Here is a 23,514-nt window from a genome sequence, read left to right on the forward strand (position 1 = left end):
CAACATATTACTTTCTCTCAAATATGTCTTGCGAGAGAATCAGAGAAATTAGAGCAACTATGGACGTTTACTGGCAATCATTCTTCCCATACACCATTCATGTGTGGGACAGAGGATGGGGAAAAGATAGTTGTACTCCAAGTGCTCTTCGCCATACACCGTAAGGTGGCTTGCAGAGTATAGTTGTAGATGTAGGTCTATCCCTCCATCAGTCACTGAGAAGAAATTTGGGATTTAATTGAGGACACGTTCACAGACTGGTAGTAAGATTCTGTACGTTTCCTTCTCTTCGCTTTGTTGCCCATTATATGGAATGAATTCGCCCCAGTTACATCCCAGTTGACTGTAGACGCAATGGCACGAGTGACCGATCCCGACTACTGATGACTGTAATGCAGAAGCACAAGAAATGATAGAATGGTACGTATAGAGCTAGCTTTATTTTATTTGGAACTAGCTGGCACCTGCACATTAACAGGCAGAAGTGACATATTTAACAGAAAATCGTCTCGAGAATATTTCATGTTAGAGACGAGGACAGAAATGTACTTTAGATCCCACTAGTGGAATTATTTATCTAACATATATGTAATCCGCGCATGTGGTGACAAATGAGATCCTAAGCTAATCGGGGCCATGACCTCTCCAATGTCACATTTGGTCAGGTTCTTTAGAATAACTGCTAATTATCACCGTCTAACGGCGGTAAGCAGTGATGAAACTTCTCGGATAGAGTAGGACGAATGTAGAAAGCAATAAACATATTTTTGAATTGTTTCAGTGCATGATATACTATTTTCATTTATGATGTACGTTATGGTTTGGAGCTGGAAGAGCAGAGTCTTTCTGTTCGTGTCTTACATCAATAATACAGAGAAGTTTATTCCAGCGATGTTAAAGATATATTTTACAAATATTTGGCCTTGAAGATTTCATTCGAATTTTAAAAAAATGTAAACTTGTTAGGTGACATAGTGGAAACCAGTGTCTTTTCCAAGCAAGCAAGTTATTCATTACGTAACATGGCATAATTAATCTAGGTGAGAACACAGGAAAAATTTAAGATGAACTGTCATAATTTTACATTGGTTATTCGTAGAGTGAGAGGGCGTAGTAAATTTTAGACTTCACAGGAGACTGTGCAAGTGTTATTAAAACCAGAATTTCGAAAACCTATACCCTGACAAGTTACGCAAGTACTGAGCCTCAAATTAAAAGAAACGTACGTTTCTCTGAGTGCAAATTGAAGACCGTATAGACATAATTATTTTCTTTCATTTTGCTGTTGTTTATCAAAATGTTAAAAGTAAGGAGGGAATTTTTTTAAAAGTGTTGTTAGTACAGTCATGTCCGAGGATGAAATAACTTTTTGTAGACACAGATGCCGGCCGGTGTGGCCGAGTGGTTCTAGGCGCTTGAGTCTGGAACCGCGCCACCGCTACTGTAGCAGGTTAGAATCCTGCCTCGAGCATGGATATGTGTAATGTCCTTAGGTTAGTTAGGTTTAACTAGTTCTAAGTTCTAGATGACTGATGACCTCAGATGTTAAGTCCCATAGTGCTCAGAGCCAATTGAACCATTTAGACACAGAGGCACACGATTTTGAGTAACTGCGAAACTGTACCAAGAAGAAGAGAGCTAAAATAATGCTGCAGTGTGGCTGCAAGTAGTAATGGCCACGTAAAACATGAAGCGGGGAGAGGCAGGCGGTGTGCGGTGCGGCAGCTGCCTAGGCGCGAGGCCCGCCAGATAAGCGCAGGGGGTCCACCTGCGTCTGTTCCGACGCACAGCTGTGCAATCACTGGCACGAACCGATGTGTTAATCACCGGTGTCGGCGCAAAATGCGCGGCTGCTCGTGACGACTGTGCACTGAAGTATTATCACGCCAGCAAACGCGGCCATCAAACAAAGGAGGTTAATCAAGAATATTAACTACTTCAAAAATATAAAAAACCCAGCATTCACTGAAAACAACGAAATGAATTTTTCCATTTATTCTCCGCAAAAAAATTTTCTTGTGTTGAAACATTTCTCTCGTTCTGTGCTAGTTACAGCGCCAGACTTTCACTTGGTGGTCAAAATTAGAACTATTTTTTTTGCACCGTGAATCGCTTCCGCTTACAATAATTACAGCCCACACCGCACGTCTGTAAGTAGCTGTACTTTAATTATAGCCACACGGCACCTTAATATGTACCCACTTCAGTGCATTAATTGCTTTCTCTCTGTAGCTAACAGTCTTCCCGCAAACACGTCACATAATTTACTACCTGATACTTTCTGCACGGTCGTAACTGCACTATTAAGAGGGCTACGCCTATCATTATGGTCTAACCGTTTTGTGTTCACTCGCCCACACTTCAACACCTGACCTGCTGCCCAGGGGAAAATAGCCATTGATGGGTTGCTCTTGCCACATGTACTTGAAGATTCTAAGCAACCAAAAAAATACTGCTCCTAACAGCTGCAATTATTAGTTTTCAAATGAAGTAAATACTTATGTAACGTTGACATAAAAGTTTTCTGGGTTTGGTACCGCGTCATAATGTAAAAACTACTGCTGCTATAGAAAAGCCAACGTTTCGGCCACGATTGCAGCGGCTTTCTTCGGGGTCTAATGGTGCGTTCTAGCTATGCATAGGACACAATCGGCTTGTAGTGAAATTGCGTGCTTATGGAATGTTATCTCAGTTATGTGACTGGATTTGTGAGTTCCTGTCAGAGAGTTCACAGTTCGTAGTAATTGACGGAAAGTCACCAAGTAAAACAGAAGTGATTTCTGGTATTCCCCAAGGTAGTATTATAGGCCCTTTGCTGTTTCTTACCTATACAAACGATTTGGGAGACAATCTGAGCAGCCCTCTTAGGTTATTTGCAAATGACTGTGTCATTTCTCGACTAATAAAATCAGCATAAGATCAAAAATTTGCAAAACGATTTAGGAAAGATATCTGTATGGTGCGAAAATTGGCAATTGACAATAAATAACGAAGTCATCCACATGAGTGCTAAAAGGAATCCGTTAAACTTCAGTCAAATATAAAGGCCGTAAATTCGACTAAATACCTAGGAATTACAATTACGAACAACTTAAACTAAAAGGAACACACAGAAAATGTGGGCAAGGCTAACCAAACACTGAGTTTTATTGGCAGGACGCTAAGAAAATGTAACAGATGTACTAAAGAGACTGCCTACACTACGCTTGTCCGTCCTCTTTTAGAATACTGCTGCCCGGTGTGGAATCGAAAAAGTTCAAAGAAGGGCAGCACGTTTTGTTTTATCACGGAGTAGGGGAGACAGTGTCTGAAATGGTATAGGATTTGGGGTGGACAAAGCGTTTTTCGTTGCGGCGGAATCTTCTAACGAAATTTCTAATCACGTACTTTCTCCTCCAAATTAGAAAATATTTTGTTGAAGCCGACCGACATAGAGAGAACCGATCACCATGATAAAATAAGGAAAATCAGGGCTCGTACGGAAAGATATAGGTGTTCGTTCTTTCCGCGCGCTAAACGAGATTGGAATAATAGAGAATTGTCAAGGTGGTTCGATGAACCCTCTGCCAGGCACTTAAATGTGATTTGCAGTGTACCCACGCAGATGTAGAGACAGACAACTGGGGAAAAGGTACCGCCATGTGGGTTTTCTGAGGTCTGTAATTTCGCGTTTAAAAGCTGAACAAATTGTGCTAGATGCCATTGCTATTGGTGCGCAGGTAATACACTTACTATTGAATGAAATCACAATGGTAACAGTGACGCTCTAGCAGTAGCATGAGGAAAGAGAACTGAGTCTTTGCGCAAACGTGCACACCATATGTTATGGCGCCATCTCGTGGCCACGTTAACGCGTGAATTAAGAACAGCAGCGGTAGGAAAAAGAATACAGGGTGATTTTGCTAAATGGGGACAAATTGCAGGAAATGATTCCTGAGACGTCATATATGTACGCCCACTAGAAGGAAAAACATGTTTGACCGTATAGATTGTCGTTGTTGAAAACTCACTGCGAACACAGCAGGCAGTACACTATTTTAGCTCCACACTCATGAAAGGAAGATAAGGGTTTAGTGTCTCGTCGACATCCAGGTCATTAGAAACGGAGCTGAAGCTCGGATTGTTTCAAGTATGTGGGAGGAAATAGGCAGTGCCCTTTTCCAAGGAACCATCCCGGCATTTGCCTTGAGTGGGTTAGGGAAATTACATAAAATCTGAATTAAGGTGGTCAGACGCTGATTTGAATCGTCTTCCTCCAGAATACGAGTCGATGGTGCTAACCACTGCCCAACCTCGATCGGTTCCACACACAAGAAGGCAGTAATGTTGCCCATGACCAGAGTGAGTCTACAACAACAATGAAGAGAATGCCACCTAGTACCAATGTGAGAGTGCCGCAGACTCAACAAATGGAACATGGTTTGGAAAAATCGAGACCGAATTATGTAGTGGAAATGGGACCGGTGATTTGAGATATGGCGTTGAGACAAGACCCTGACATGGATGCCGTTCGCAGAGAAAGTAATCTTTTAAATACTACAAACAACCCTGTTGGAAGAACATCCGCATCTGAGCATTATACCAGAGGTTGAAAATACTGCTTCAGTTGTAAATATCTTTTATTATCACGACCGGTTTCGGGCTCTCATAAGCCCGTCCTCGGGTGTCGCAACTGTGCTGCGGCCTCCGAGCGCCGCGGCGGACGTGTGCTAGGCGCAGTGTGCTACCTATGAGCGCAGAACAGCGAGTCTTCTACCACTGGAAAAATATATACTCTAATGCGACAATCCAGTGGTAGGTGATAGGCACTATGACGGGTACAAATGTCGAAAACATTCATGATTTCTCATACAAAGAAGTGATGAAAGAGTTCATTCAGTAATGTCAGCAAATCAGTTCACCAGTGTTCTTACATCAAAGTTGGTAGAAGACTGGAAGACTGATTTTATCCGCAATTATCTATATGGGCACACGAAGATCCACACGATGCGCATGGCTCTAAATTGCTATACTGCAGAAAAATTCGAGCTGAATTTTCTAGAAAGATTCTTATCACAAAGCCGAGAATCTAAAGAGAAGGCTGAAATATTCAGGGCTCGTAATCATCCGGATGGTGGCAAACATAAAATAATGGCTGAATTTTTAACTATTGCTACCGAAACGATTTGATTTCTGCCCAGCCACTGCTACTCGAGGATTTTATTCGTATATTGATTCCTAAGTTGGCACAGCACGAACACGCTACTGCTGTCACAAGCAGAAATGATAGCATGGAACAGTTCATTTCTATATTGGAGGATTTGGATAATCATAGCCGAACTGGTACTAATTATAATGGTAACAGGGACCGCTTTCAGCTAGACACGCGTTCTGAACTGTCACAATAGAATTTCCAGCTACTGAATCAACGTAACAGGGTCATTCAACGAGCGGAACAGATTTAAGAACGATTGGACGAGCAGTGGAAATGGTTATCGAAGAGGCTATCTTACCACGACAATAGGCCTCAATAGTGGACAAGAAGAGATCCTCACAGCAGTAATAAAGAAATGTGGCCTCCTGCCCCAAGCTCAGATAAAGTCGAATGATCATATTTCTGTAATCGATTCAAGCACGTGAACAGGAACCCTTGTAGTCGAGCCACTTCCAATCGTACTTGTAATAGAAATATTAAAAAGGATTAAAAATTTACAGAGACACGAAAATGAGAGTGTAGACGGTCAGTCACAGAAAAGTGTTGTAATTAATTCCCTCTGACTTGGAGCCCTTGACGCTGATGTGTCAAGAGCTGACTAATAACAAGACAACTTCTAAAAATTATAGATAGAAAGAAAATCTTGGACCAAACGAAAAGCGTTTACTCAGCACTCATGGAGTTTCGATTAATATAGTTGAAAGAGAAGGATACCTCTTTATAATTATACTGGATAATGATAGTCTTACAGAAGACTTGTTGACAGAAAATCAGCCTTCAATGAAATCTGCAATTTGTCCTAAAATATTTGTAAACTTCGGGAATATTACAATGGTAATGATTGTAGACACTACAAGTGGCGCCACGGTGATTTCAAGAGGTGCTTTGAAGAAATGTAAAGCTATCAAGTGATGTAAGATAGTACTCATTACGAAGGTGAAGTAACTGATCACGTCGAAGCAGCCGTTAGGTATCACGGAAAGAACTGGAGTTAATGTTATTAATGGGTGAAGACGTTAACGCTGATATAATATTGGGCGTTGTTAATTAAAGCGGATTAAAGGAAGAGTAGATTCGAGCAATGGAAGTGTGGAGCTATAGTTCGAGGGTCAAAAAATAATATTATGGTTTGACGAAAACCGGAAAAGAAAACTGAAATCGTCATTTATGAGATTTCTGGGAGAAAACCTTGAAGTTTTACCCAAAGAAAGAGGTATTTTTGGATTCAGGAAAAAAAAATTACATGGGCAAGAAGTTAATTTGGATATCATCGATATGTTTGAAGAGGGCATCAGTTGCACGTGACTGAGAGAAAGTGGAAATCAAAGCAGTAGTAACAGAAAGTGGGCTATGCGTCTACAGTGATCCAAAAGAAGTATCAAAACTTCAGGATATACGTTTTATGCTGGAGAAGTCCGATAGGGAAAGGGTGGAATGTGAAAACTTAAATAAAGGAAATTAATGCTTGAAATTTTTTGCCCTGGAATGGGAACTGTGAACTACTAGGATGACGATAGAGGATTGGAAGACAGGCCCGCATCTCGTGGTCGTGCGGTAACGTTCTCGCTTCCCACGCCCGGGTTCCCGGGTTCGATTCCCGGCGGGGTCAGGGATTTTCTCTGCCTCGTGATGGCTGGGTGTTGTGTGCTGTCCTTAGGTTAGTTAGGTTTAAGTAGTTCTAAGTTCTAGGGGACTTATGACCACAGCAGTTGAGTCCCATAGTGCTCAGAGCCATTTGAACCATTTTTTTTTATTGGAAGAAAGAAAATGTTCATACTTGAAACTTGCTAAAAGAGCGTTGCGAAGCTACTTCGGGGAATATTACCCCTATGTTGACACTGTGACTGGACGTACAAGAGTTATCAAGAGAAGAGTGGAAAGATTTTAGTGGGAACGCACTACCTTTCCAAAACGCTGAAGAATTAATGTAAGGAGTTCTCTAGAGTATTTTGAGATCCTTTACGAATACGAAGTATTCTCTCTACAAATGTTGTGGAAGTAGGAACGTACCTACATGTAAAACACAATGAAAATAACATAGTTCTCATGTCATTCCATTTCAGGAAGTAATTGAAAGGACCTCCCTGTGAGTATAAGTTTTTTTCGTTAATGACTACGACCTAAAGACGCAGTTATCTCGGAACTTGGAACTGCGCGCGCGCGCGCGCGCGCCCACACACACACACACACACACACACACACACACACGCAAGTTTATATATATATATATATATATATATATATATATATATTCGAGGGTTGGAACTTAAATAGTGGCAACTATTTATTAACAAGCGATACAAAAGAGTTACGTGTTTGCACCTGTTACTGTCCTTCAAAGTAATCACCAGCGTTGTGTAGAACCCGTTGCCAGTGATGTGGAAGGCGTAGTATACCGTTGGCAGAGCATGTTTTGTTGATGGTGCGAATGGAACTGTCTACTGCCTGTCGAATCACTGGAAGAGTTCTGAAGCAAATGCTACAAAGTGATTCCTTCATCTTCGGAATCAAATAAAAGTCACGAGGACTTCCAAGTCCGGAGAGGATGGTGGATGGTAGAGTACTTCCCAGTCCCATCCACCGAACAGAGCAGCCACAGCTTGCGCTGTAGTATGTGCCCGCACATTGTCGTGCAAAATGATGGATTGTTTGCGCAGGAAGTGTCACCGCTTCTTTCGCAAAGCTGGTCGCAGGTGATGCTCCAAAAACGAACAGTAATACTGTGCATTGACGGTCTGCTGTGGAGGAACGTAATGCGTTAGGATAACACCATCACAGGCGTACACGAGAATCACCATAACTTGAGACCGCTCCATTCGCGCCATCAACAGAACAGACTCTGCCAACGGTATACTACGCCTTCCACATCGCTGGCAACGGGTTCTACACAACGCTGGTGACTACTTTGAAGGACAGTAACAGGTGCAAACATTTATCTCTTTTCTATCGGTTGTGAATAAATAGTTGCCACTATTTAAGTTCCAATCCTTATATATATATATATATATATATATATATATATATATATATATAATTATGAACATTAAATTTTGGTGTTTGCTTTTTGGTGGAAATCTTATCGTGTTTGCAATTGTTCTAAGAGTTTTTAACACTATTTGTAGGAATGATTTCTTTTATTAAAAACTGTCACTACATGTGATTTATATGTTAGTCATATTTGAATCTTTATGATAATTTAGAGTCGTGTTATAGTATATATTCCACTTTGCAAAGTTGAGTGTTCGCTAATTCCATTTTTTTTTTTTTTTTTTTTTTTACTTTAAATGCAATGGATGCACCGGCAAAGGCCATTCGTGCACATATAAACATCTAATATGAGGAGTTACTGAACGAAATGTCTTGAAATCTTAACATTACTACCAGGTTGGGTAATTCAAAAGTATCAACACCTCATCAGCCCACTGCATTTACATAAAGCTTTTCTAAATGTTAACTTTATATTAAATCTTTTATTTTTGATACTTGTTAAGTCACCCAGCCTCAAATATTATACTTTGTGTTTACAGCTGTAAAGGTATTATTTGTTTGGGCACCAACTGTTTAGGTGAGTTATGGTTCTTGGAACTGCCTCTGTTTGGTTTGAGTCAGTGACGTGTGTGTTTGCGTGTGTAATATTTATGCTTTACGTATTTTTTCCAGTTAATTTGATTCAGATTTCACATTCTTTTGTCATACTGCATGAAGTCCAGAACACAAAATTTCCTTTTCTTTAAATTACAGTTATCAGAAATATTTGTAACGAATATACAGATTTAAAGAAAATTTCCTTTTGTTGTAAGAGGGGCAGGAGGGGGGGGGGGGCGCCGGGAGGAATTCGTGGGGTGGCTATATCTTCAAGATATCAGATGTCATCTCACATTTTTATTTATGCACATATGACTGAAATTTTTTATATGTAAAATAATATCTAAATTGGGCCCTGTACTCATCCCCCCTTTGATGGAGCTATTTGATTATAAAATGACTGTAAAGGAAAGAAATTGCGCAGAAAAGCATTGCACTCCTCTGACGATCCCGTGAGGAGCACTTATTTTGTTGCTCTGTTGTAGTCAACCCTTGCAGCTGCACGAGCCCGAGAGAAGCTACGTCAGCTCACTGTGGGTCGGACGATAGCAGTAAAGGAAATGACGACGGATGACGTGAAAGTATGCAAAAAAAACTGATGAAAGTAAGATTTTGAACGGGATATCGAGGGTGCAAGAAAGAAGCGAGTATTGTAAGTAAAATAATAATTATATTTGGCAAAGTGTCTGAGATGCTTAACCAAAGTGGTTCAGTAGGTACTCATTTTGCATATTAAAAGTTGCTGGAAGATAATAATTTAACACGCTAAACGCATAACTCTGGGCTTCTTCTTTCATTTAATAATTTTCCCACGAAACGTCACCATGCAAGGAGCGATACACTCAACAAGGATTCGGTGCTGTAGTAAAAGTAAAACAGAGCACATTATTGTCGTGCCCCAGGAACCATATTTTCAAGCGTAGAAGACCGAGTACGCCAGACCTTTAACATAAGGACTGTAGGAGTCAGTGCTCAAGTACAAATATTGCATGTGACAGACTCTTCCATTAACATTTTCCTTTTACAGTCAGATTACATGACACAAAATTAAAACTGTTACGAAAAGAAAAGAAAAATTAACATTTACGTGGTCATAAATATTAACAGACAGTTCTTATATGAGAGAACAAATATTCAAAAGCGGTACAATTAATTTTATCAAAATGGTTCAAATGGCTCTGAGCACTATGGGACTTAACTGCTATGATCATTAGTCCCCTAGAACTTAGAACTACTTAAACCTATCTAACCTAAGGACATCACACACATCCATGCCCGAGGCTGGATTCGAACCTGCTACCGTAGCGGTCGCGCGGTTCCAGACTGTAGCGCCTAGAACCGCTCGGCCATAATTTTATCAAAACTGAGCTCGTCTTAGTGTTCATACAACAGCTGCTACGAAAAAATATCCCGAAACCAATGTTATTAAAATTTACAAGTATCAAGTGAAATAATTCTCAGGAGATTCCACAACTGCAACATTTCTGCCATACAATATCTCTGATATTATGTGCAGACGCTTGTTTGTATCAAGAGTTTATCTTTCCCGTCCACACGCTTTATACAGGATAAATGTCAACTTGATGTCCAAACACATTTACTAATTAAGTAAGCATTAGTTGTGTGCCTCATCGATATCTTTCGAGCGACGTTTACACACACTAGAATTCACTCGGAAAAATGTAACGTGCTTAATTCTGATATTGCATGGGCTAGTTTATTACTCTATTACTAAGGGATCTTAATTATTCTTCAAAAACTAATTTCAGCAAATGTTACGTCTTTTGGACAAACAGTAGATTCAACTAAATTTCCCGTTAAAAAATTGAATGAATATGGATGTTTTCTTCCGTGTGAAGGCTGATTTGATGCAGCTCTCCACGCTACTCTATCCTGTTCAAGCCTCTTCATCTCCGAATAACTACTGCAACCCACAGGAATTTGAAACTGTTTACTTTATTCATCTCTTGGTCTTCCTCTACAATTTTTACCCCCCTCCCCCTTCACTCCCCCCCCCCCCTCCCAAATATACACATTTCCCGCCAATACTAAACGGACGATTCCTTCATGGAGTGTGTCCTACCCACCGATCCCTTCTTTTAGCCAAGCCAAGCAACACATTTCTTTTCTCCGTAATTCTTTCCAGTACCTACTCATTAGTTAAGTGATCTGCCAATCTCATCTTTACCATTATTCTGTAGCACCACAATTCAAAAGCTTCTATTTTCTCCTTGTCTAAACTGTCTATCCTTCTCGTTTCACTTATGTGTAAAGACTTCCTAACACTCAAATTTATGTAGAGAATCCGAAGTCAGTATACTGTTTGGTATTTTATTTTCGTATATAAGATTATTTCGGTTTTATTGCCTTCATCAGTACATGTCCTGACGTTATAGATGGACTTTGAGTAAAATATTATTTCTGTTTGTAGTTGTTTACGCAATATATTTTTCAGCAACATTTTAAAGTTGCTCGATAATTTGCTTTTGCAGATATATTATACATTTTTTACTATCTGACAGGTGTAGAAATTCGAGTTTGACAGCTAGCTGTTTACTCAAAGAAAAAAAAATCTTTTAATAAACAACTAGCTGTCAAACTTCAATTTCTACATCCGTCAGGTAATGAAAGACGTGTTGTAACATACGGGGAAAAGCAAATTATCGAACAACCTTAAAACGTTGCTGAAAAATATATTACATCTGACAACTATTGACAGAAATAATGGTTAACTCAAAGTAGACATATGTCCATCTACAACGTCAGGATATGTATTCATGAAGGCAATAAAACCTGAATAAGGCTATATAGTAACAAAATATCAGTCTCCTGTCCTTCAATTCTCTGCATAATTTCCTACTGTGACACAATAAAACCTGTAGCTCTCACAGTAAAGAAACTTAAATTTATATTAGGTATTAACTAGTTCCTTTTTTCAAAAATGCTTTCCGTACTATAGCCAATCTTCATTTTACACCCCCTTAATTTCAGGCATCACCGGTTTTTTGCTGTCCAAATGGCAAAACTTATCTATTACCTTCGGAGCGTAATTTCCTACTAATTTCCTCGACGTTGCCTGATTTAAATAGACTGTATTCCATTACCCTTGTTTTGCTTTTGTTGATGTTCATCTTATATCCTACTTTCAAGTCACTGCTCATTCCGTTCAGCTGCTTGGCGTCTCTGACAGAATTACGATGTGTTGACAAACCTCAAAACTTTTATTTCTTATATCTGAACTTCAGTGCCCTCTCCGAATTTCAAATTTCTAATGAGTTTCCTTTGCTGCTTACTCAACAGCTATAGTGTGTTAATTTTGACCGCCATTTAAATTATTTTTCAGTTCCAGTCGTGAAATTAATCATCACTGTTTTCTCTATTTGCTGCAACGTAAGAAAGCGTAATGGCTCCACTTCTTATCGTATTTGATGTGCAGGTATAGTTTAAGGTGATTGCCAGGGCAGCAGAGAAAGCGAGGCAGAGCTGTGCCCGCTAAGTAGCCCTCTGACGCCGAGAACAAGACAGTGCGAACCCCAGCACTGCTGGCTAGGAGTTTTCTAGTTTCTATACAGAAGGCATAGCCGTTTGACGGTATGAATAAGTAGGAAGTGAAGTGTAGTCTGGGCCCCACAGTTCAGGCCTCACTACCGAGGCACCCATGCAGCTTCGTCCATAGCAGGAGATGAAAATACTGACTATAATAACTATACTGATGCTCTTTGGAATGTAAAACGTTCATCTGGATCATAAGACATGCGATATTGCAAGTGCTGTTAATCTAATTTTGTTTCTATAGCCACAATATACAGGGTGTTGCTAAACGATACCAACAAAACTCGAGAAGCTGGGTGTCTTGAGAAATCAACGGAGGATAGGAACTTGTGTCCAGAAATGTCATCCAGTGACGCTACAGAGCGTCGAAGTTAAAGGTGCTGGCAGCTGCCATTAGGCCACCCCTGTGGCAGCAAACTTTGTGGGCTGACGGAGCGTAGGCGGAACGTGTCGCAATCTTGTTTGTTACTCAGTGATCACGACTATTGCCACAATCGCCAGTGCAGAAGTGGAGCTAGCCGCTGTGTAGATTGGTCTTGTCTCCTATGAATGTGATGCTCCAATGTCTCAATACATGACAGTTTCTAACATGGGTTTGTATCCACAGTTTATCTTTCTCCTGGCACCCCCTAAAATCTCCAATGCTTTTCGGTACACAGGGAAAAAAAATGAACTGCAGGTAGAAACTCATGTCCAAAACTGTTTTCCACCAAGACAATAGAGCATCACATTCATAGGCGACAAGACCAATCTACACAGCGGCTAGCTCCACTTCTGCACTGGCGATTGTGGCAATAGTCGTCATCACTGGGTAACAAGCAAGATTACGACACGTTCCGCCTACCCTCCGTCAGCCCACAAAGTCACGTTTGCTGCCAAAGGGATGGCCTGGCTCAAGGCGCCGGAGCTTGTACCTTCGACGCTCTGTAGTGTCGTTGAATGACGTTTCCGGATTCTGGTTCCTATACTCAATTTGTTCCTCAAGACATCTCCTACAACCCATCGAAGTCTGTCGGTATCGTTTTGTACTATCCTGCATATAGGGGACTGCAGAATATGCACAGATTGCTCCCTGAGAACGTGTGCTTGTAATTTTCTGTTTGAGTACAACTACACCAACAGCCTTTCTTAATGTGTACCTCACTTCAGATTTTGTGGCATTTCTTATAAATTCTCTCTATAGTCAAAAAAGGCTTCTACCGTTCGAATTGTAATTCTTTGTATACACTTGATGTTTGCAGTAACCACAACCTTATGTCGGGTCCACACAGAAACAGAAAATCGGTACACGTCTTACAAATGATGTGTAATCAATGTCTTTGGTAGGAAAATTACGTTTTCCGCTATTGCTCCAGTAAATCAAAGCCTGCCTTCTGATTTACCTGTAGTTGACGCAATATATTCGTTCCACGTATTCGTGCTACACGAGGTATATCACGAGTTTGTCATTTATCTTACGGCTAAAAGCGGGTACTATATTGTCACATTTGGTCGTGCACAGAGTTTCAGATCTGTCTACAGTAACAAATAATTGCTACTCTCTGTACGAGGCTGATAGTTTGTCATTGTGACTTCAGTAAAAGACCAGTAAACCCCACCGCCGATTCGTTAAGGAATCGATCACCTATGTTTAAAACTGTGTCACCCAGTGATATAATTTTGCAGGTGCATTCAGTGGTATATGTGGATACGGTCTGAAAACGTGTTGCGAATAGAGTTTTTAGGAAAGAAGTAATAAACTAAAACGTCATGCCTGATGCTCTACCTTTACTGCAAGAACAGCTAAAATGTGGTAAGCGATAAACGTTTTTCCTTTCATCATTTTGTGAGGATGGAGGAGCATATCAACGACAAGAAATGTTGCAATGGTTTGAAAAGTTCGCTGGGAGTCACCATGTGCTCTTATTCTCAAATACCGGATGAACTTAGTCTGGGTAATTCGCGAGCCGTGACTTATGCTGTCCCAAGACAGACACACAGTTGCTGACTGTAATACTTGTTGTGTTGAACCTTCAACATAAGACTATATCTCTTAATGAATGGATTATGACAGCAATTTAAATTTTTAAATTTGATCAATAAGTGAATGAGATATTGAAAATAAAATTGTTGTTGCCCCTGGAAGCTATTACATAGGCAACCCTCAATGAAACTGTGTCCCAGGTTAGCGGATTAGTAATGCAGATGTGGAGTTGACTGCAAATTAATGCTTCATCTACATCTACATCTATGTGATTACTCTCCTATTCACAATAAAGTGCCTGGCAGAGGGTTCAATGAACCACCTTCATGCTGTCTCTCTACCGTTCCACTCTCGAACGGAACGCGGGAAAAACGAGCACTTAAATTTCTCTGTGCGAACCCTGATTTCTATTATTTTATCGTGATGATCATTTCTCCCTATGTAGGTGAGGGCTAACAGAATGTTTTCGCAGTCGGAGGAGAAAATTGGCGATTGAAATTTCATGAGAAGATTCCATCGCAACGAAAAACGCCTTTGTTTTAACGATTGCCACTCCAATTCACGTATCATGTCTGTGACACTATCTCCCGAGCTGCCCTTCTTTGTACTTTTTCGATGTCATCCGTCACTCCCACCTGATGCGGATCCCACACAGCACAGAAATATTCCAGAATAGGGCGGACAAGCGTAGTGTAAGCAGTCTCTTTGGTAGACCTGTTGAACCTTCTAAGTGTTCTGCCAATGAATAGCAGTCTTTGGTTTGCTCTACCCACAATATTATCTATGTGATCGTTACAATTCAGGTTATTTGTAATTGTAATCCGTAAGTATTTAGTTGAATTTACAGCCCTCAGATTTGTGTGACTTACCGCGTAATCAAAATTTAGCTGATTTGTTTTAGAAATCATGTGAATAAATTCACACTTTTCTTTATTCAGGATCAATTGTCACTTTTCGCACCATACAGATATCTTATCTAAATCATTTTTGAAGTCGTTTTGATCATGTGATGACTTTACAAGACGGTAAATGACAGCATCATCTGCAAACAATCTAAGACGGCTACTCAGATTGTCTCCTATGTCGTTAATATAGACCAGGAACAATAGAGGGCATATAGCACTTCCTTGGGGAACGCCGGATATTACTTCTGTTTTACTCGATGACTTTCCGTCTATTACTACGAACTATGACCTTTCTGACAGGAAATCACGAATCCAGTCGCACACCTGGGGCGATGCTTCGTAGGCACGCAGTTTGGTTAGAAGACGCTCGTGAGGAACGGGTGTCGAAAGCCTTCTGGAAATCTAAAAATATGGAATCAATTTGACATCCCCTGTCGATAGCACTTATTACTTCATGAGTATAAAGAGCTATTTGTGTTTCACAAGAACGATATTTTCTGAATCCGTGCCGACTATATGTCAATAAATCGTTTTCTTCGAGGTACTTCATAATTTTCAAATACAGTATATGTTCTAAAACTTGTAAACTTACAAGCTCAAATCCGTACTAAACGGCAATTGAAGGCTGAAATTTTATGCGATTTGAGCAAGCTGAGTTCATACACGTGATACCAAAGTGATTAAGCAGGAGCATAAATTACAAGATCTTGGTACAGATTCCAGATTCATAAAAATGGAAATGTGCTAAGAGCAGATACTGGCAGAAATGTTGTGATATTACACCGTTGCCTGGTAGAGGATGGAGCTGGAATACTTGGCAGAGTCGACATTCAATCACGTCATAAAAATTAACGTGAGATTATGTTATCTGTATAATAACGCCTTTAACTTTCTGACCACGCTCGGTGCGAGCTGAGGAATCAACGCGTCGTCCAGCGCATGTTGACTGTTAATGGACATGCAGGCAATGGATTTGTGAGTGATGTAACTCTCGTCAAGCTAACAGGACTGTTCTTACGTCTCTATTAGTAGAACATCCATGTCATAAAAAAATTAGTAATACATGTCCCTAAATTTTACTTTTCCTTCTTTAGACGAATTTTAAGCTGTAGGTCTGTGGCGATAAGTGAGAGCGAAAAGTTTTTTCACTACGCCTCGTTCAATACTTCTTGCAGCTCACTTAATGTTTTAACTTTTTGTCGTCAACCAAACAGAAAGAATCACCGTACTTACAGCAAACGAAGGAATAATCTGGTTTTGAAAGTGGGTGCAGTACAAAGGACCATTTACAGCCCGTTAGCGAAATTATGGAAAAGAGTCGTGAGCGATACCTCTTACTGGACTATTTATAGACTCTGAGAAAGTACTAACCTATGAAACTTCCTGGCAGATTAAAAGTGTGTGCCAGACCGAGACTCGACCTTTGCCTTTCGAGGAAAGGAACTCTACCGATGATGACGCTTGTTCAAGTTCATCGTTGATCGACCAATTAAGTTTTTTTTTATTATTTTTATTTCAGAGGGCAGTTGACCCTCTGTCCGAAAGCGTACACTCCGAGCTACCGTTTCGGCTCCGACTGACCTATCCGAACACGACTCATAGCCGTCCGCACAGCTACACTTCCGCCTGTACCTCGGCTCTTACTTCCTCCTGTTAACCCATGTTACTGTACTGACAACTATGTACTTCAGTGTAGGGGATTACAATCTTCACTGCGTTCCTAGCGGTAAGAAAAGACCAGACGATGATCGAATGAAATGTGGGAAACTGGGTATACGACCAGCTGGTCACTGAATTTATCTCTGATTTTGCTTAAAAATACCCGCGAGATGGCACAGTGGCGAAACCAACGGACTTTTATTGTAGAGGAGCGAGAGGCGAGTCCTGGCCCACCTATACATAAATAGGTTTTGTAAATCGTTCCAGGCGATTATCCTGATGCTGCTTTCTACAGGGACGCTGCAGATTGTCTGCACGGTTCGTTAGAAAACGAGCACTGCTTCATCTCCTCTAATGATCTTGATACCAGCGGAAAACAAAACTCTAAAAATTCCAGTTTTCTCCATGGAGAAAGGGAAAAAGTCAACTAAAAAGTGGGCCACATAGTCAATCAGAAACTGAAAATGGTAAAAAATTCATGATCTCAGTCGTTAATTATAACAATGTAGGGAACACCTATGCGGATGCTGTTCCTGTATCAGCGCTCTGAGACGTAGCAAAGCAAGCTTTTTGTACAAATTCTGTAGTCAATAACAGTACTTTTGACGCATATACTACTGAAATCGTTTCCGTATTTGGTAGACCATAAAAGAAAGTCGAAGTTTCACACTGGATGGCACCATTTGTGCACGTGACGTTGTGGCGTAATCATGCCGGTCGATGACAATCACTGAGTTTGCAGATAAAATCGCAATCTGTATTCGGAATCTCAGAATGCATAATGGAGTTCTTGTTGTGAGCAGAATTAATGCCAAAATCGATATTTTAAACGGATAAAATATGTGCGTCGAACTGAGATTTTAAGCGAAAACTCTGCCTGTGTCATTCCCAATTACGTCATTACATCGTTTCTTCATAATTAACCATAACACGCAGATGAAATTGTGGAATTAATTCTAAGAAAAATAATTATGGCTGGTCAGCTATAATAGAATCCTAATATTCCGAGCTAAAGGGTTACTCGACTTTTCTTTGATATTTTGTGTGTCACTCGTTTCACAATTCTGCTTAGAGGACAATAATGAAAACTGAACTTCATAGTCACAGCTAATTGTGTTCCGCAGAATCCGAATAACACGCTTCGACTCACCCAGGCCACAAACAGGGACAATGTCCAATGAATTACGTTGACATTGATAACTCGTATATTTTATTACGTCAGTGTCATGTGTCGTCCTCATAATAAATAGTCTCTATGCTCATATTTTATAATTTATTATTTTGTCTGTCGTACTATCTTGATTTCCGCCGATCTCAGAGAATAAAACAGGACGATATCTCTAAGGAGTCGTATACTAAACTTTTATCGGAGTTACGTTTCAACATGGCGGTCATGATGCAAGCTTGGTAATTGCCTCTCCTGTAATGGAAAACAGTCTTGGTCTGAGTCGTCTTTTTACCCATGTTCTCTTTCTATCTCTCCAATAATCACCACTTTCGCTTGATTCGATTTCTCTGTTCCAACATACATGATGTGTCGTATACTCGCTACGGTCGCAGGTTCGAATCCTGCCTCGGGCATGGATGTTTGTGATGTCCTTAGGTTAGTTAGGTTTAACTAGTTCTAAGTTCTAGGGGACTAATGACCTCAGCAGTTGAGTCCCATAGTGCTCAGAGCCATTTGAGCCATTTGTCGTATACTATAAAACCAGAAAATTGTTGTCTACTATTCATTACCGTATATAGTCTCACACCGTCTCTAATTTATAAATTTATCTACGAAATCTTGAAGCATTTTCTGTGACGCTGATGTGTATGAGTTTGCAGCAGAATTGCTAGCAGCAAGAAACAAGTAATACTCACAAAATATCTTTTAGTAGCTGTCAGCATTATCCCTAAAAATAACTCTCGAAAGGAGCTACATACTGAGATGTCAGGTCAGTTTTGCCAGTATTAGTTTTCGCCCTCTTATCTGGTTCAGAGCAGCGTCTGTAGAGATGTGATCTGCTTTTGGGAACAGAGAAAAATTGCTCTAACTTTGATACGCGAAATGGCATACATGCACAAAAGATAATAAGACTACGAGCATTAATTTAATGAGATGGTTGTAATCCCTGCCAACACCGTCAGACGCATCCTGTGAGAAGTCAGAGGCAGGGTGATTGGGGTTTAACGTAATGTTGACTTCGAGGTCATTACGCTCGTACGCCCGCGTTGGGCAGCGATGGAGAAGGGAAGAGGCAGTATGCTTTCAAGGGAACCATTCCGGTATTCGTCATACTTGGTGCAGGTGAACCACAGGAAAACTAAAATGAGATGGTCGCCGTGGATTCGAGTCCCCCTCTTCTCGAATGCAAAAATATTCACAGTGTCACTTTGCTCGCTGTGGTAAGTTTGAGCTCTTCATTTACCTTGCCTGCCCTTTCCTCACATCATCCATTCCTAACTGCTTGAGAAGATAAAAAAAAGAGTGCGTTGTGCTTTAGACTGTCCCCTTTTCCAGTATTAAACACAGAGCTGAGTCTAATTTTCGAGTTGTTTCTTATTAATAGTGCCTTGTTCCTTGTCGAATGGCTCCCTGTGAGTAGAGTTAAAAAACAGCACAGAAAAAAGGAGTTTCTTTTTAGCCATTTCTTAATTTTTCGTACAATAGCTTATTTAATTTCAGCATATCTTTGTTTAACTATTGGTATAACGGCACCTTATCCTTTTATTACTTGAAAGGTAAACATCAGTAAAAATAATCATGGATAAGCCTTTGCTGGTAATATAATAACATTTACTTGCTTTCCCTGAATTACTTTTACCGCCACTAATTACAAAGATTAATTCTTTCAGTAACTATCTGTAGTGTTCTGTCGTGGAAGACGGAAATATACCTGACTGAAATGATATTCTATAAATGTTTCATAAAAACTTGTAACATTTAGCATGAAGATGTTCTGCAACAAATCAAATCTATGAGCCATATGAAAGTTTATTCTGCATTTACTATGTCGAGGCGCTCAGTATAAAAATTTTTAGGCAAGAATTAGTGTTCTGACTGACTTTTGTTGACAATCTGCCTGTTGATGTAACTGACCACATGTTTTCAAATATTGTCCCCTTCTTTTAGTTGCTACATTACAAGGCTACGTTTTTAATAAATCTGTATGCCGCCGGAACGAGAATTGTTAAGGTACAATTACCCCGCTATATTTTGAAACATATCCTAAGAACAATCACATACTAAGTTTCTAACGTTTTCATCAAAAACTGGTGTTCGGCCAGCGTTGTTTTCGCAGATGGTGGCCGAATGCATAGGCCTACATGCTCGGATCACTATGTGCATTATGGTACAGTGAGTATAATAATGCACGAACATAAAATCTTCAGGCAGGATTCTAGTGTCATTCCAGTTGTATGTGTGCTCTTCCTGCTACGGAAGTATTTGGAGCAAATGTAAGAAAATAAAACTAAATTAACGTACGGCTTCGATGACCAGGTTCACATTCGGAGCTGTTACAATGTCTGGTACATATTTCCGTACACGATTTGTATTTATTTATAAGATAGTGTTGCGAATACATACCTGCCTCCACGATTCGACGTCCCTGCGACAATTAATTGTTTGGCTTCTTGCCTAGGACTTAAACCTTATGCAATGGCATTGCAGCATTTTCTCTCTTATATGTCTGAATGAATATAGTATATTGAAAGCATGAAGCACTTTTTAGTAAGTTATCGGTAGCTGTAAATAGATGTAAGCAGTACAAAGTAGAAATAAATTGTAAAGAAAACTGTACTTCCGTCTGATACAACTGTACCGACTAACATCAGAATTAATATAGTCATTCATGTGTCACGCTCATCAGTAACAAATAATCTTACTAATGCAATATAATAATTTATAGCAAGTTGAGTTGTTTGTTCTTAATAAATGCAAGAGAGAAGGAAAAATAAATAGGTAACTGACAATCCTAACGATTCTTCACAGTAAGAAAACTAATATTTTGCTGTAGCTTTGTTGACAGATTTCAGCCTATCAGTTGGTTCTCTGTCCTACAGTGATTAAGTACATTGTTCTTTAGCATTAATATTTTATAAACTACCATTTAGAAATCTCTAGGACGAAATTTCAGGTCATCATACACTTTTAAATAATTTGTTAATTTATCAAAATTGACAATGAATTCACATCACCGATGATCAGAATTTCACAACGATCGATGTCATTGGTACGTTACCGCTATGTATAAGGAAAAGCAGTTAAACAAGTAACTGTTGGAGGCCCTTTATCTGTGGTACATGCCTGGCAGGAGATTCGACACAATACTGCGTTATCTTTAGCGCCAATTAATGCCATATATCAACCAAATACCAAGTTAATGAGAACTGTTTGAGAGGTTATCTTAAAAAATGGATAAAGTAACAGTCAGAGATGTGAAAGAACCACTGTAGATACAAAAGTAAGTTCTCTAGGTTGAGTTTCGGTTCTGTTTGTTACGTCAACTGATTCCTTAATTGAATAAACTACTGTGGAACTTGCAGGCCTCACATTCAATTCCGAACAGAAATTGGTGGTACTTTTCACATCCAGTAGTTTTAACTGTGAGAGCCAGTAAGGGGTACGGTAATCACAAGCAGGAAAAGTAGTTTCTTACCTCGTTCACTGCTGAGTAGTACTTATGCGACAGAGAAGACTCACATCAATAAGATTACCTTGGACTTCTGCATCAGGAGAGACATTTGTGCTAGGGAAGGGGATTTATTTACTCACTAATTTTTTCGTAGTCTGTATCGACTTACCAGGAAAGTGGATCATGGGTCACAATATTTGGAACCAGGTCTCTCGCACCAGTGCTATAGAACATAATTTTTCTAGTGAAATTGTACAAATAATTCTCATTATAGCAGACAGCATTGTGATTACAGAAATGAAACACACAGTACGTCATCTGGATGGTGATATGTTTTAAATATAGAATTTTTGTTTGCAGACTAAACAGATATTTGAAAATCAAATAAGGCATATATTAAGGCATGTTAATGCTGAATCTTGGCAGAGAACTGCGTTTGTCAAGGAATCTTCGCTCGTAATGGCGAGTAAGGCTAACAAAGAGAGGCAGTGAGAGACACGGTGGCTCACCTCATGATCTCGTTCTCGCGCTCCTCCTCTTGCTTCTGGCGCATCATCACCGACTCGATGATGCGCCGCTCCTCGGGCGTGAGGTGCGAGAGGTCGGGCAGGTCGGCCATGGTGTTGCTGCTGCAGGCGGTTCAGAGCAGCCACCATGCCAGCTCACCATTTCGCCAGTCGCCTCTGCCGGTACACCCGCCGGCCGCCATCTTGACCAGCCCGAGCCGACCTCCTAGCGGCGAGCGCCACAACTAATCCGACTCGGCACCGATCAGAAATCTCCGCCGAACATACCCCCGAGTCTCATAAATCGTGCAGAAGCACCTTAATTTCAGTTTTCACTCGAGCAATTGCGGGATTATAATATATTTAAACTTTAGCCCTGCGGCTCTGCGCCGGTTGCGAATGGCACAGGGAAAGCAGTGCACACTAGAAAATTCTAAAGCGAGAGATCGTTTGAAAAAAAAAAAAATTATCAATTTCCTAAGTGGTATTGTAGTGTCATCCTATAGCGTATTTTCTAAGCTTTTCTAAGAAACTTTCGGTTCGTTTCTTTTTCGTAAATGAAGTTCGTAACGTTCGTTAATACCTAAGAGTCACTTGATTTTCACATAAAGTCTGTCCCATGGAACAGAGCAAGAGCTACGGCATCTTGGTCGGACGTTACGTGGGGTTGGTGTCCGAAGAGTAGCCACGAAGGGGGCACCAGCATTCCTCGGAGCGCAGTCGCTGCCGCCCCATACTGTGTTACATCGCCGGCCGGCGCGACGCACTAGGCCACGGGCTCGCCGCCTCCGCTGCAGCCGCCGCCGTACGCCCCCGATCGCGGTTCTGCGGCCATGGTTCTCGGAAGGACCAGCAGGCGCGGTGCAAGTGTCCGCCCTCACCCTGGCTGAAGCGCGCTGCTGCTAGCTGCCGGTCAGTGCTGCCGAGTCGCCCTGGTAACCCTCCGCACGTGAGTCGTTCACCAGCGTACCAGTTTCGGCGATGAGCGAGCCGCAACACATACGCAGTCTGACCGAGGCAGCCGCTCGCTATTCTGGGCGCTGGTGGGGAGCGCGCCCCTCCCTCCCTCCTTCCCCCTCCCCTCCTACTCGCTCGCCTCCCCTCCCCGCGCCCACGACCCTCCCGCCCTCTCCATTATCATCATCAAAATGCTAAAAGAGACACAGCGCCAGATAAGACCGGGGAAAGCCGGTGGAGGGGGTAACGGAGGGGTAGAGCACTGATTACGAACGCGCAGACGTCCGCCGAGCAAACTTTTTCGAAAAAGCTCGAGGCGCAGAGGATCACTGCTAAAATCGCTCATTCATGCACGGTTAATAAGTAACTAGGTGCGTTAAATCTAAACCAATGGTGTGTGGAACAGCGATGACGTCATGGCGACGGTATTGATCCCCTCCGCGCCGTGCAACGGGGGTCGGTTTTGAATGAAGGCATCGGGCGGGCGCAGTGCGCATGCGCCGTCGCTCACGTGACCGGTGCGTGGGAGGGCGGAACCGCCTGCGCCCGGCCTGCGACCAGGTGCGCTCACACA

At 41.1% G+C, this 23,514-nt stretch overlaps 1 protein-coding gene across 1 annotated transcript in view; it reads right to left on the minus strand.

Moving 5' to 3' along the window:
- LOC126457260 (regulating synaptic membrane exocytosis protein 2) overlaps positions 1 to 22,990 on the minus strand; it is a 1,246,504-nt gene extending 1,223,514 nt beyond the window's left edge. The window contains exons 1-2 of the mRNA XM_050093425.1: positions 21,987 to 22,990; positions 21,647 to 21,700 (exon numbers count right to left, since the gene is read on the minus strand). Coding sequence (XP_049949382.1) covers positions 21,647 to 21,700; positions 21,987 to 22,096 — 164 coding nt within the window. The 5' untranslated portion in view covers positions 22,097 to 22,990. The remainder of the gene's footprint in view (positions 1 to 21,646; positions 21,701 to 21,986) is intronic.
- Between the last annotated feature and the right edge of the window lie 524 nt (positions 22,991 to 23,514).

This window comes from Schistocerca serialis, chromosome 2 (assembly GCF_023864345.2).
Source record: "Schistocerca serialis cubense isolate TAMUIC-IGC-003099 chromosome 2, iqSchSeri2.2, whole genome shotgun sequence".
Classification (NCBI taxonomy): Eukaryota; Metazoa; Arthropoda; class Insecta; order Orthoptera; family Acrididae; genus Schistocerca; species Schistocerca serialis.